Source organism: Mus pahari, chromosome 10 (assembly GCF_900095145.1).
Source record: "Mus pahari chromosome 10, PAHARI_EIJ_v1.1, whole genome shotgun sequence".
NCBI lineage: Eukaryota > Metazoa > Chordata > Mammalia > Rodentia > Muridae > Mus > Mus pahari.
Genome location: NC_034599.1, coordinates 3,854,059 through 3,866,879, shown reverse-complemented (window position 1 = coordinate 3,866,879; position 12,821 = coordinate 3,854,059). Strand labels below are relative to the sequence as shown.

Here is a 12,821-nt window from a genome sequence, read left to right as displayed (position 1 = left end):
TGCAGTTCAATCAGGATGGTGTGTTCTGAGGACTTATGATGACTGCCTGGTCTCTAGTCAGTCTTTGTGCTGGGGACAGAATACCAGCTTGAAAAATGAAGAGTCAACTCCATGTCCCCTAAGACTGCCTTCACTTACAATGTCCTTGGATGCCTGGCAGGAACAGGACTACTCAAGGCCATTTTTGAAGACTATTTCATGAGGGTCCTGATCTCCTCTCCCTAACTCCTTAACACCCTCCTCTGTTCCCCTTCTTCCCATCCCTGACCAATGCAGCAAAATGTGATAGGAATAAGCTCAGGTTCAGAGTGTCTCGGGTTCTCAGCAACAGGATCTGGATAGGGAGAAGCAGTGATGGTTAACTTTACTGTTGGAGAGAACGTCAGGGGCCTCAGTTTCATCTATTTCCCACATGGTTTTCTACAAAGACTCAGAGCTTTACCAGTCATGTTCAAAGCCATGCTTCTCTGTAGTAGGGTGTATGGGGGAATGGAGAGCCATGTAGGCAGAGGCAAGCATCCAATGTACTTCTCAAAGGCAGTGTTCAAGCATCGGTGAGACACAAATGCTATCTCTGTAGATTGTGTTTGTAGAGTTTTGGGTTGAGTGGCATATCTCAGGGTTCCGGGGGAAGTGATTTTCTCAGTGGGGACTCTAGGTATGAGAATCTTGGGTAATATGGAACCAGATGATATTGATCAAAGTTGTTGTGGGAAACATTGAAATCAGGTGGGAAAACTAAAGTGGACAGAACTTGTCCTGTCATGGAGCAGAGCCACAGTGAAAGTGCACTTCCGTGAGTCTGTCCTACAGTGGAGGCTAAAGTGACAAACAATGCTAAGCTTGCTCAATTCTACCTTCTGGAAAGATGTTGCTTTTTGCCTCTGCCCATCCCAACACCGTGTGATGGAGTCCTGTGCTGATCATTCCATAAATGTGTGCAAGAAGCAAGTCTGAGGCAGTTCTTCTTGGCATTAAAGATAGAACCCAAAAAATAGTACAATACCTCCAGTTTCAAAAGATATCATGATATCTGCTTCCCCAGAGTTTATTCTAACGAAGTTCAGAGGGACAGCTGTACTCCACGCATGCAGGGCCATCTGTATAGCCTTGTCCACCTCAGTGGGACTCATGGAGGGTGTGTACTTAGAGACTCTGGACAAAGAAGAAACATGTTTATGTTTTAGTGACTGTTTCCAAACACAGAGGGGAGGGCATCGCACAGGCCACAGCCCCCTCCATCTCCATGTTATGTTACGGCTCTTTTTCTGAATAAGTAGCTCTTACTGTGTTTTGGAATAGATTGAATTGTTTCATGTCACACAGGACACTAGGAAGAGACCCAGAAGGCAGACATTTCAGGTTTCTGAAAACACTTTTTGTTACTTGAGGTTTTGCTATAAATTCTGTATCAAAGGCCAATGGGATTTCCCATGGTTAGGTAGTGGAGTATGTGTGTGTGTGTGTGTGTGTGTGAGTGTGTGTTTGTGCATGTGTGCGTGTGCATGTGCATATGTGTGTGTGAGAGACAGAGAGACAGACAGAGAGACAGAGACAGACAGAATTAGAGAATTTTTACATTTAAAAAGTTTTAAAAATTGAAATTTAAAAAATTTAACTTTTAAAAACAGGTTTATTTTTATTTTAGTGTATTGGTGTTTTGCCTGTGTGTGTTTTGTGTGTGCAATGCTAATGAAAGCCAGATGATGGACAGATCCCCTAGAACTGGAGTTACAGGTGGTTGTGAGCTGCCTCATGGGTCCTGCAAGAGCAGCCAGTGCTTTTAACTGTTGCAACATCTCTCCAGCCTTGTGTATATTTTCTTAAAGAGAATGCGCTAGCCTAGAAGCAGAGTTCACTGGCGCTGAGAAAGGCTTGAGCACTTCAGGAAGCCCCTGACTGACAGCACAGGAAAGTATAGTTTGTTTTCTGGACACACAGTGTGTGGAAACCAAACTGATAGATCTCAGGATTTCTCCTGCTCTGAAGCACAAGAGGTGTGGCTTCTGCCATCAGGAAAAGAAGGGCAGCGAGACAATTTCACCTGGGATTCTGGGCTGGGCTGGTGTGACAGCTGCACAAGTTCAGCAGCCAAGTTTGGAGGCTGGACTGAGGTCAGCTGTACTTTCTCTGGCTTTGGCTCCAGTGTCTTATACAGGTGAGCTGCTTGGCAAGTAGAAGGACAGAGGCTGTCTAAGGATACTCAAGGATTCTCAACTTTAGGATCCCATAACAACTGCCTAGCAAGCTTGTTGAACATGCCAATCTAGTCCTGAAATCTGTATTTTAGCAAGTTATCTTAGATTATTCTCATGCAGGTGATATGATTCTAACAAGCACACATAGTCAAAATCCCAAGGTGCTCCAAAGATGACCAACAGAGAAGATGGAAAATTGCTCAGTTCTGAACAATTTAGTGCTATAAAAACATGGCATACCCCTTTGCCACACAAATCTATCATTTAGGACCAACTTAGACAGTCAGTACTTTGTTATTCCCTTCTATGATAGGCAGATCAACTGTATTCTTGAGTTGAAGATGAAAGGTAAGTCAGCCAAGATAAGGATGGGGAAAAGAATAATGCCAGAGAAGAAGAAGTGGAGAAAATCCTGATCCAGGGTCTACAGATTGAAGAATGCACGAGCGAATAGTAATCATAGGCAGTGCTCTTTGAAGATGCACTCTGTGCTAGACAGGGTTCTAGGCATCTTTAATGTGGTGTGTTATCTAGCCCTCACCATCCCAAGGAGGCCAGTAATGATGATGATCAAGGCCTGCATTTTGTGGTTAGACAGAAACCTTAGTCCAGCCTTCTGTCTGCCTTCAAAGTTGTGCTCTTGAGTGCTCTGCTGTGGTTTTTCATGTTTAATCATCTGGTGTTTGTTCCAAGATGCTATTCTGACAACTAGGAACTGCAAAGTATCAAGACAGCCTCTAGGGTCTTGAAGAGGCACATTGGTGCCAGGAGCTCCTATATAGTATTGAGAATTGTGGGTTTTAGGTAGTGTTATTTATCATAGAATGCTGCATGTCTCCAAGTGTCATGCTACCTACAGTCTAACATTCTAGGACATAGCCAAAAAAAAAATGAGGAAAACACTTTATGAATCTATTTATTTATTTATTTATAGGCCTTAACTCTGTTTCTCAGACGTTGGTTAACCTTGGGCTAGCTTGCTGCTTTGCTTTCTTTGGTCCCAGTGGCCCCTTGTGGATGTAGCGTCTAATAGCAGTTAACAGATTGCTCGGCCAACTTACCTTCAAGGGTTCCCAAAAGCAGTTTAACCCCCAGGATCACATGGGAACTTAGTGCTGTGGCCTGTATGGCTCGATAGTTTCTGTAGCTAGTTTCTGTACTGTAAATAGTGACCTACTGTGAGCGTTGTCACATTGGCAACAGTCAAGAAATCAGTGTGTCGTGTGGAGACTAACCGGGTAACACAGACATGGAAATAGAAATGGTGTGAAAAGCTTGTGAGTCTAGGTGATAATAAAACTCAATGCTAGGAAGTAATGGTCTGCTTATGCTTATTTAAAAATATGATTTAATTGTAAACGTACATCGTTGTATATTGTTGTTTCTTAACAGCAAGCACACAGAGTTCTTGGAAATATAACAACAGACCCCACAATTCCTGTCATTGTAGTTGGCTCCTGGGAGTGGTTAGGAGGTTGCTTTGCACCGAGCCTTGGAAGTTTGCTATAGCTCAACCCTCCTCATCTCCATGTGCCATGCAGATGTGCAGATCCTAGAAATGTAACTCTTTCAGACTCTGACTTTCTCAATAGCTGCTTCTCACTGCTCAGGCTGTCTCTCTAGCCCCAGTTGCCACCACTCTCCTTGCTGTGTCCTCCACACCAGTTTCAGTAGTGTACTGGGGGTTTTGGGAGTGATGTGCCATTCAACATGGGAACCCAAAACTCAGCTTGGTTGGTGGGGTTTCTCTTTGGATATGGCCTAACCTCTGGAAACTCTAGAATAGAACCACCCAAAGCTACACCTACTAGGCCTATGTGATGCGGGGACAAGACAGTCACACCCACCTTCTTTAAACCCACTGAGGCTGAGGAGTAGACACCTTGATGATGTTTGTAGACCGGGCTAACCCGAGAATGAACCCTGGAAGTGGAACAAGGAAGCCAGGGTGGGAAATTTGCTCTCAATACCAAGAACCCAAGGAGGAAGGACAAAAATTACCATCGGGTAGGTCTCCTTGATCTAAACAGGAAGATGAAGAAGATTTAGCAGTGCCAGGACCTCCAACCACAGCTTGGAGCTATGACTGCCTTCAAATCAGGGTCAGGTTCTATGACTAGCCAAGTTGATAGCTTTTTCCACTGCTGCCTCAAATCCCATCTTGGGGTCACTTCTTTCTCCCTGTCTGCATGTCTATCTCCCTTTAAAGACTAGAAAGAGAGAAAGAGGAGCTATTTACACTTTACTCCACAAATTGAGTGCCTATAATAGCCAAAGCCACTAGCAAATGATTTATGGAATTGTGTGTGTGTGTGTGTGTGTGTGTGTGTTATGTGTGTGCATGCACACGTGGGCACACCTGTTGTTCCTCAGAAGACATCCATCTTGTTTTCCTGAGATGGTCTCTCATTGGCTTGAGCTGGCGGATTAGCCTAGCTCAGCTGGGCAGATTAAAAGGTTCTCAATGCTACCCAGGTTAGTTCACTTTAACCAATCACTGAGTTGTTCCCAGTGGTCAGACTTGTAATGGGTGAAGTGGATAGTTATCCCGGGATTAGAGGTTTCAGCAAAGATCTAGAGAACTGTTATTTTTTCTTATGGCTGTTGAGGATTCTGCCTTTCCTACAGATAAAAAGAAAGAAATCTTGGACAGAAAAGAAGAGGATGAGGTGTGTCTTTCTCTTTGAATTGGGAAAGACGCAATCTCATTACCTGTATGTCAAAATATTTTTTTTCCATTTGGGTTCACCTGGGAAGAGGCGGTAGTTAGCCACATCAGGAACTCCACAGCGAGGCTTCTTGATCACATTCATTGTATTCTGGTCCAACTTCCCAGTGACTTTGAGGCCAAAGAATATTTGTAGCTCCTTAATCCTCCTGATCATGGGGTTGCTTTCTCTTGCCACCATCTCGCCAGCCTGGGGGCCTCCTTTCTTTGTATAATACTTGTCAAGATAGGCCTGAAATGGAGAGGCAGGCTGACTCACCTATGGTGTGGTTGGAGAGCACTCATACTCAGCTAAGATAGGGGATGACATTTTTAGTGAAGCTGTCGGGGATGGGACAGGTGGGGATAATATTCTTGATATAAAAATAGGGCATATGTTTTTATTAAAATAACTTAGATGTGTTTGTAGAGATGATGCTCAGGTATGCCCAACATTGTTAATGATACCCTTGAGTACTAAGACATGTAGACTGCTACGTTTCTTTCTCCCTCCCTCAGTTTCTGGGTATTTGTGTGGACACATATGCATGCATGTGCACTTGATTGTGTGGGTACATGTGGAGACCATAGGTTGATGTTGGTATGTCATTCTTTTTATTTTTTTTTAAATAATTTTGTTTTTTTGAGACAGGTTTCATTTTGTAGACCTGGCTGTCCTGGAACTTGATCTGTAGACCAAGCTGGCCTTGAACTTACAGATATATGTTTGCCTCTGCCTCCCAAGTCCTGGGATAAGGAGTGCACCATCATTTCCTGGCTTGGTATTGTTAATCGCATAATGTGCAGGTGTCTAATATGGAATAAGTATGTTTTTTTCTTCAAGAGTACTTATGCTTCAACAACTCATTAGACACAAAGGTAAGGGGTTGAATATTCTTTTTTTTTTTTTTTCCAAGACAGGTTTTTCTGTATAGCTCTGGCAGTCCTGGAACTCATAGACTCACAGAGATCTCTGCCTCCCAAGTGCTAGGATTAAAGGCATTTGCCACCACTGCTCAGTTTAGGCTGAAGATTTTAATAAGTTTTGATGTGGTGTGGGGTGATCTTTGTTTCCAAAGGGTGGGTTTCTTGAAACAGGTTTGATACCCACGAAGACAAAGAAAACAAGTCATAAATTATTAGGCTTCTTGAATATCTTCTCTGTAAATGAGGCTCAGGGAACCTCATGGAAGAGGGGGTGGAAAGCCTGAGAGACATTGTCCAAGGAGGACACACAACAGGACCTCTGCCTGTGACAGCTGGGACTGCACAAAGCCAAGGCAGTCAACCTTTTAGCAGGATGCAGGAGGGGCCCATCAGCCCCTCCCTGGCCTGAGGCTCTGAGAAGTGATGGCTGCTAAAGGAAGGAGGGTCAGGTTTCTTTAGAGGTGTACCTTTTAAAAGGTCAAAGCTCTAGGACCCCGTGTTCACCACTGCTGTAGACGTTCGATTGGGGTTAGGGTGACCTGAACTTCACAGGACTGCACAACCTCTTGGCAGCAGCTTTATGTTTTATAGCAGGTTTTGTTTTCCCTTTTGGTTTTGTAGTGCTGAGCATGAGCCTGGAGGCTTTGGCTTGTTGTGCAAATGTTCTACTACTAAGCTACATCCCCACCTACAACAGGGAACTTGTTAGAAATACTATTATATATCGTGTGGCACAGAGGTCTATCTTAAGATCATATTTCTGAAAGAGAAACATTTAATGACCCAGAGAATGAAACAACCACACAGAGTAAAATAGAGGAGAAACCTCTACCAAATTATAGCAATTTCAGAATTAAGCACATGCAGTAAATGATGAAGGGAGATAGTGAGGTCTGGTGGTTAGTGTTGGTTGTCTGTGGGTGGAGCAATTCTAGGCAATTATATTATCTTCCCTTTTATGCTCTCCGTGCCCACAAGTTTTATGCAATAAAGTTGCTGTAGTTATTGTTCATGTTCTGTTCCCTAACTCGCTGTCCTGCCTCTAAGAAGAGTTCACTTTGTGGTGATCACCGCTTAAGTTTAGCTAAGGAGCTAGAGGGATGGTTCAGCAGTTAAAAGTGCTCATTGCTCTTCCAGAGGACCTGAGTTTGGTTCCCAGAAGCCAGGTTGGGTGGTTTGCACCTGCCTGTAACAGCAGCTCCAGCAGATCTGATGCCTGCTTTGTGAGCTCACACACATGTGGTGTACCCTCATACAAACATATGTACATAAATAGAAATGAATAGGTGTAGCTAAGACAAGTATCTATGAGAAAAGAGAAGGCCTTTCACTGTCACTCCTAGGCCTTCCACCTAGACGGAGGAGCTCTGAGAGTCGGGAGATTTGGCTCTGCCTCCATCTGTGCTCGGGGATTTTATATGTTTGTTTGTTTTAGGATGAAGCCACTTTGAAGGCTTCTATTTTGGGCACAAGTTGCTGCTGCAGCAACTTAAAGTGACGTCTCAATTATGTGTCTCCAAGAACAGAGGATAGAGGAGTACATCTAAGACCAGTGGCTCTGTATACGTGAGATGTTCTAGCTTCACACATTTTCTTCCCTTGTTAGAGAATGTGCTATATTTGGTCTTCTGATATCTGCTTCATGAGATGTGACCGTAGAAGGGAGATGTTCATGATAAATTAGGCAAAGGCCATATTTACCGCTACTGTTAAAGTGACATAGTCACAAGCAAGGATGTGGAATTACTACAGACTCAATAGTCAAGATAGAGAAAACATTTTTATGAACACTGGGCACCCCCACCCCCCAAATCAATGCCAAAGCTGTATGCTCACAAGATCTTATGGGGGAGGGACACATGATGCCCCACTCCCACCCCTAGCAGAGGAGGGTGAATCAGTGTTCTTAGTGTTGTGGTCCCGCAGGTTGACCATGCCTCCAGAATGGTCCACACCGTGAGTGTATGAGTGGCACTTTGTGACTCAGTGGACTACTTATTAAAAAAGAAAGAGTGTGACACTGGGATGGGGGAAGTGGATAGGATCTGAAAGGAGCTGGAGTATATTGTTTGCATTATGAAATTCTCATAGAATATGTTAAGAGTTCAAAAGCAAACAGACAGATGAACCTCAAAATGAAAACCAGGCACCTGCTTGCCTCGTCCCAAGCCCTGGCCTGAGCACTGGCAGTCCGTTTGAAAGCTACACACACCTGGACTTTTGCTTTTGATTATTGTTTTTGTTTTCTGCTGTAAATGTGCACAATTTTGTAATAAATGTTTTTCTTTTTCTTTAAAATAGGCAAACCTATAGCTTTAAAGGTTTAAGGCTGAACTTAATAGATAGAAGAACAGTCAATTTTAATGAAATAAAATCAGGATTGATGCCTAGTTAATGAAGGTACAGAACCTCATCACTGCAGTGACATCAAGGAGATGGTGACTTGGTGAGTTTGAAAGGCAGGTGTTTGGAGGATTGTTATATGTTATAAATTAAGGAGAGTGAAACGTTCTGGGGACTTTCTTGCCAGCGCTGTTGACAAGGCTTTGGCATCCTTTCTGGAGTCAAATGTTCCATTTGGCACTTAGAGATTCATGTAGAACTGTCCTGCCCTGTAGGCCACCACTTTTGTGCAGTGCCTTGCAGTTGCCCAGCGCCCTTTCTGTCTCCCCTGCTGCCAAACCACTAAGTCTTAGCATTCTCTACCAAGCCACCCTCTGCCAGCTTCTTTTCCAGTGTTTGATGGATAGAAGTAAGGGAGGGTAAGATGGCCCCCATCTGCTGGCTGATGGTCCCACCTTCCTGCCAACATCTAAGGACAGTTAGACATTCCTCCTGTCTGTAACTGGGCTAAGGAATGGCTAGGGCATACTTTCTCCAACATTTTCCTTTATTTTTGTTTAAGAGTCATTCAAAGAGATTTGTAACAACTTTGACACTTTCTGAAAAACTATAGGTTGCAGTGCAGGCTACACCACAAACATGCCAGCACAATTCTTTGAATTTCTCTTACTTTAGTTTTCTTGCCAGCTTCAGCCTTCCCACCCGTCTAAGGCTACACTGATCACACCAGTGCAATGGATAAGGAAATGCTAATGTACACATATTCAGAAATATTTGTGATATTTTGTTAATTAATGTATTTTAAATATTTTTAAAAGTTTTGTGTGTATATATGTGTTCCTGAGTGAATGTATGTACTCCATGTAAATGGAGGAACCTATAGATTTTACAAGACAGCATTGGAGGCCCTGAAACTGGAGCTGCAAGACAGTGAGTGGCCATGTGGATGCTGGGAATTGAACTCTGAGCCATCTCTTTAGTTCCTATTTGTGACTCTTTAAAAATAAAGTCATGGAAATAGCATAAAATCCAAAGTGTTCTTTGATATAATATTTAGTGAGAAAAGTAGAAGCCAATATTTAAAGATAATAACAATTAAAAATCTTTATCACAGAAAACAGAGTGGTGCCAAGGGCTCAGAGGTCCAGGGGCTTCTTTTGCATGGTTTAATTTCTCATGAATATGTGGTAAATGAGAATTACACTATGTTTAAAGACAATTTAGAAGGATGTTTTAAATGTTATGCCAACACCACTAGATAGTTCCCATGTTACAATAGGCTGACTTAATGATTTTTGCCTTCATAACAGGGTGAAAGTGATGTTCTCTTAGTACAAACCACACTGCAAACTTTGCCTCTTGGTGTTTCCAAGGCTGGCAGTATACAATGAGGGTTTCTCTTTGGATCCTGAGCCTTAGCCACAAACCACAGCCCTGAGCTGCACAGTAACAAGCTGCTGTGTTATTAAGCAAAAGTTTTTGGTAAGCTGTTCGACTCATGATATTTTGAGCTTATGATGAGGTTATCAAAATACAACAGCGTCATAAAACAAGAAACATCTGCACTATTTTAAAAAGCAAGCAAACCACTTAAAATAGATAAATCCTTGATTGTAGGGAGAAGTTAGGTATTTGCCCCTCCCCACCCCTGTGTGTGTGTGTGTGTGTGTGTGTGTGTGTGTGTGTGTGTGTGTGAGAGAGAGAGAGAGAGAGAGAGAGAGAGAGAGAGAGAGAGAGAGAGAGAGAGAGAGAGACTAGGATTGAACCAACACCTCAGGCATGTTAGGTAGATGAGTGCTCTACTATTGACCTATATCCTTAGCTCATTCATACTATGCCTACAGCCTATTATATCATTTCCATAGCCTCAATGCAGATTAAAAAATCTTAATTTAAGGATACAACGGAACATCAAATAAATTAAGTAAGAACTGTTGAAGTTCTCACATGCAGATGTTTATATCTTTGGGTTTGGGGACAGAGGTCTCTGGTGTTATATTTCTTAGCTAGTGATTTTGGAAAGAAAAGACCAGTGTGGAAGATACTTCCTAGTTCATGACCTAGTGACCTCTTTATGCCCCCTCTTGCTCTCTTCACTCAAGGACTAGGAACAGATGGGCCTCACCGGATAGGTCCTATTCTGGCTGAGCACCAGCCTGCTGTATGTGTCAGGGCATCACAAAACCTTTATAGTTTCTGAATTAGAGAAGCCATGATTCTGGAGGAGGGAATTACATTAAAGAGAGAAAGAACCCACAAGGGTCGCAGTAAAACACAATTTATAATTTTAGTACCTGGAGCTACTCTGAATTGGGCTCCTCTACACATGGCTTTGGTCAAAGAAAGTTTGACTCAAATGGGCACCTACTGTTGATATTGGCATTTCTGTGGAAGTGGGCATCTACTGTTGACATCGTCTATGGAAGAGGTCGTCATCTGTGAAGGGGACATCTCCTATTGACATTGGAATTTTCTGGTAATTATATGCAGAATTGCTAGGGCGAATGTTCCCTGACTGCTTTCATGTTGTAAAAGAAACTGGTCCACTGGAATGGATGAGTGGCAAAACAATTGATGGAGACAGTGCAGTGTGCACAGAGACGACAGTCCAGTGTGCACAGGGACAGTCCAGTGTGCACAGGGACAGTCCAGTGTGCATAGGGACAGTCCATTGTGCATAGGGACAGTCCAGTGTGCATAGGGACAGTCCAGTGTGCGTGGGGACAGTCCAGTGTGCATAGGGACAGTTCAGTGTACATGGGGACAGTCCAGTGTGCATGGAGACAGTCTAGTGTTCATGGGGACAGTCCAGTGTGCATGGGGACAGTTCAGTGTTCATGGGGACAGTCCAATGTGCATGGGGACAGTTCAGTGTCCATGGGGACAGTCCAGTGTTCATGGGGACAATCCAGTGTGCATGGGGACAGTTCAGTATGGATAGGAACAATCCAGTGTAGATGGAGATAGTCTAGTGTGGATAGGGACAGTCCAGTGTGCATGGAGACAGTCCATTGTGTATAGATGACAGCCCAGTGTGCATAGGGACAGTGCAGTGTGCATAGTAACAGTCCAGTGTGAATAGGAACAGTGCAGTGTGCATAGGTACAGTCCAGTGTGGATAGGGACAGTCTAGTGTGCATAGGGACAGTCTAGTGTGCATGGGGGACAGTTCAGTGTGCATAGGTCTCTAGCCCTTGGGCCCAAGCTGGCCATGGGTACAGCTGGACAGAAGGACAGTAGCCCCAGGCAGAGATGAAACCACATGCAAGCTGTAGTTTCATCAGACTCTCTTCATCAAACACCTTTCCCTATTGATAGCAATTCTGTCATTAGAAAACCACTTCTACAGGTTAAGAACCACTGTCCTCCTTTAACCAACTTCTCTGTATTTGGGGTGACTTTCAGGCATGGGATCTTTACAAAATTCTAGCATGGCTGGTTGTATCAGTTCCTTCATACCACGGTCAGATGGGAGAGATCCCAAGGCAGAAAGTAAAGTTGAGGAAAAGATTGTGGAGAAGAGACCCACAAATGAGAAGGAAGTGTGACCTGTCTTAATTCTGACCAAGGTTACCTTGACCATAAAGGCCATTTATTTTCAAAATGTGAACATAAAAAAACCCTTTTCTGTGGCTGCCAAGCACTCAGTATTAAATTTGCAGCCTACCTCAGTCTTTATATTTCTGATCTTACTTTTCCTCAAATACTTGTTTTTGAGTTTTGTATGTTGTATAACCACATTCAAGTTCTGTATAGTATGAGCCACAGATATTTTGTTCAGCCGTTAACTCAGCCATGTAACTCATGCACCTCATAAGCACCAGGCAGTAACCTTAGCGAGCACGGCCCACTGGGCTTCTGTGGAGTTGTAAAATGATTTTTTAAAGTAATATTTTTGTTTACTTTCTTATTATGCCCTGTTGGGTGTACTGGGTTAGGAGAGGAAAGAGGGGATGGGGCAGAGAGTCACAAACCTGTGCGAGGTGGTAGTTGCTCCTGAAGGTCCTAGGGGTGGCTGCCAGTAGGTTGGGGGCTGCAGTGGCAAACTTTAAAGCTGTGACAAGGACAGCAAGGCCAGAGGCAGGTAGCACCTTCATCTCCTCTTGCTTGCTTGATGATTGTATCCGCCCAGGGGTGGCAGACAGTGCACATTTGCACCTTGACCAAGCTCCTTTTATAGAGTCACATAGGGCTGGGCCCTGTAAGTGATGATTCATGTCTCAAATGGTAATTACACAGCTTGTTTCTCCCCCTGATGAAGGGGTAACAGCCATGCACAGGATCAGGGAAAGCTTCATTCTTTCTGATTGACCAAATCATAAAGGGAGAGAAATGGTTACTTTTAATGGCACTTGTTAGCTATGTGCAGAAATTGGTGTGAACTTGATTTATCTGAATCCCATCCATTTGGGATTTAAAAGCCCTACTTTTAAGACCCCCTTTGAAAGCAGGGGCTAGTGAGGTAGTTCAGTGAGTCTTTACTGAGTCTTTATTTGTACCCACAGGCAAGCCTGATGACCTGGGTTCATTCCCCAGGACCTACATGGTGGAAGGAGAGAAATAATGTTTACAAGTTGCCCTCTGAATTCTATATGCATGTTGTGGCACCTTCTGCATCCTACTGTAAAAGAATGAATGGATGAATG

The 12,821-nt window shown here is 43.5% G+C and overlaps 1 protein-coding gene across 1 annotated transcript in view; it reads right to left on the bottom strand.

Annotated features, from left to right (window-relative positions):
* The window catches only part of Mmp20 (matrix metallopeptidase 20), a 44,521-nt gene extending 32,230 nt beyond the window's left edge, over positions 1-12,291 (bottom strand). Inside the window, exons 1-3 of the mRNA XM_021207614.1 lie at positions 12,150-12,291; positions 4,911-5,158; positions 1,007-1,155 (exon numbers count right to left, since the gene is read on the bottom strand). Of these exons, the coding sequence (XP_021063273.1) occupies positions 1,007-1,155; positions 4,911-5,158; positions 12,150-12,272 (520 nt within the window). The 5' untranslated portion in view covers positions 12,273-12,291. The remainder of the gene's footprint in view (positions 1-1,006; positions 1,156-4,910; positions 5,159-12,149) is intronic.
* Positions 12,292-12,821: the final 530 nt, after the last annotated feature.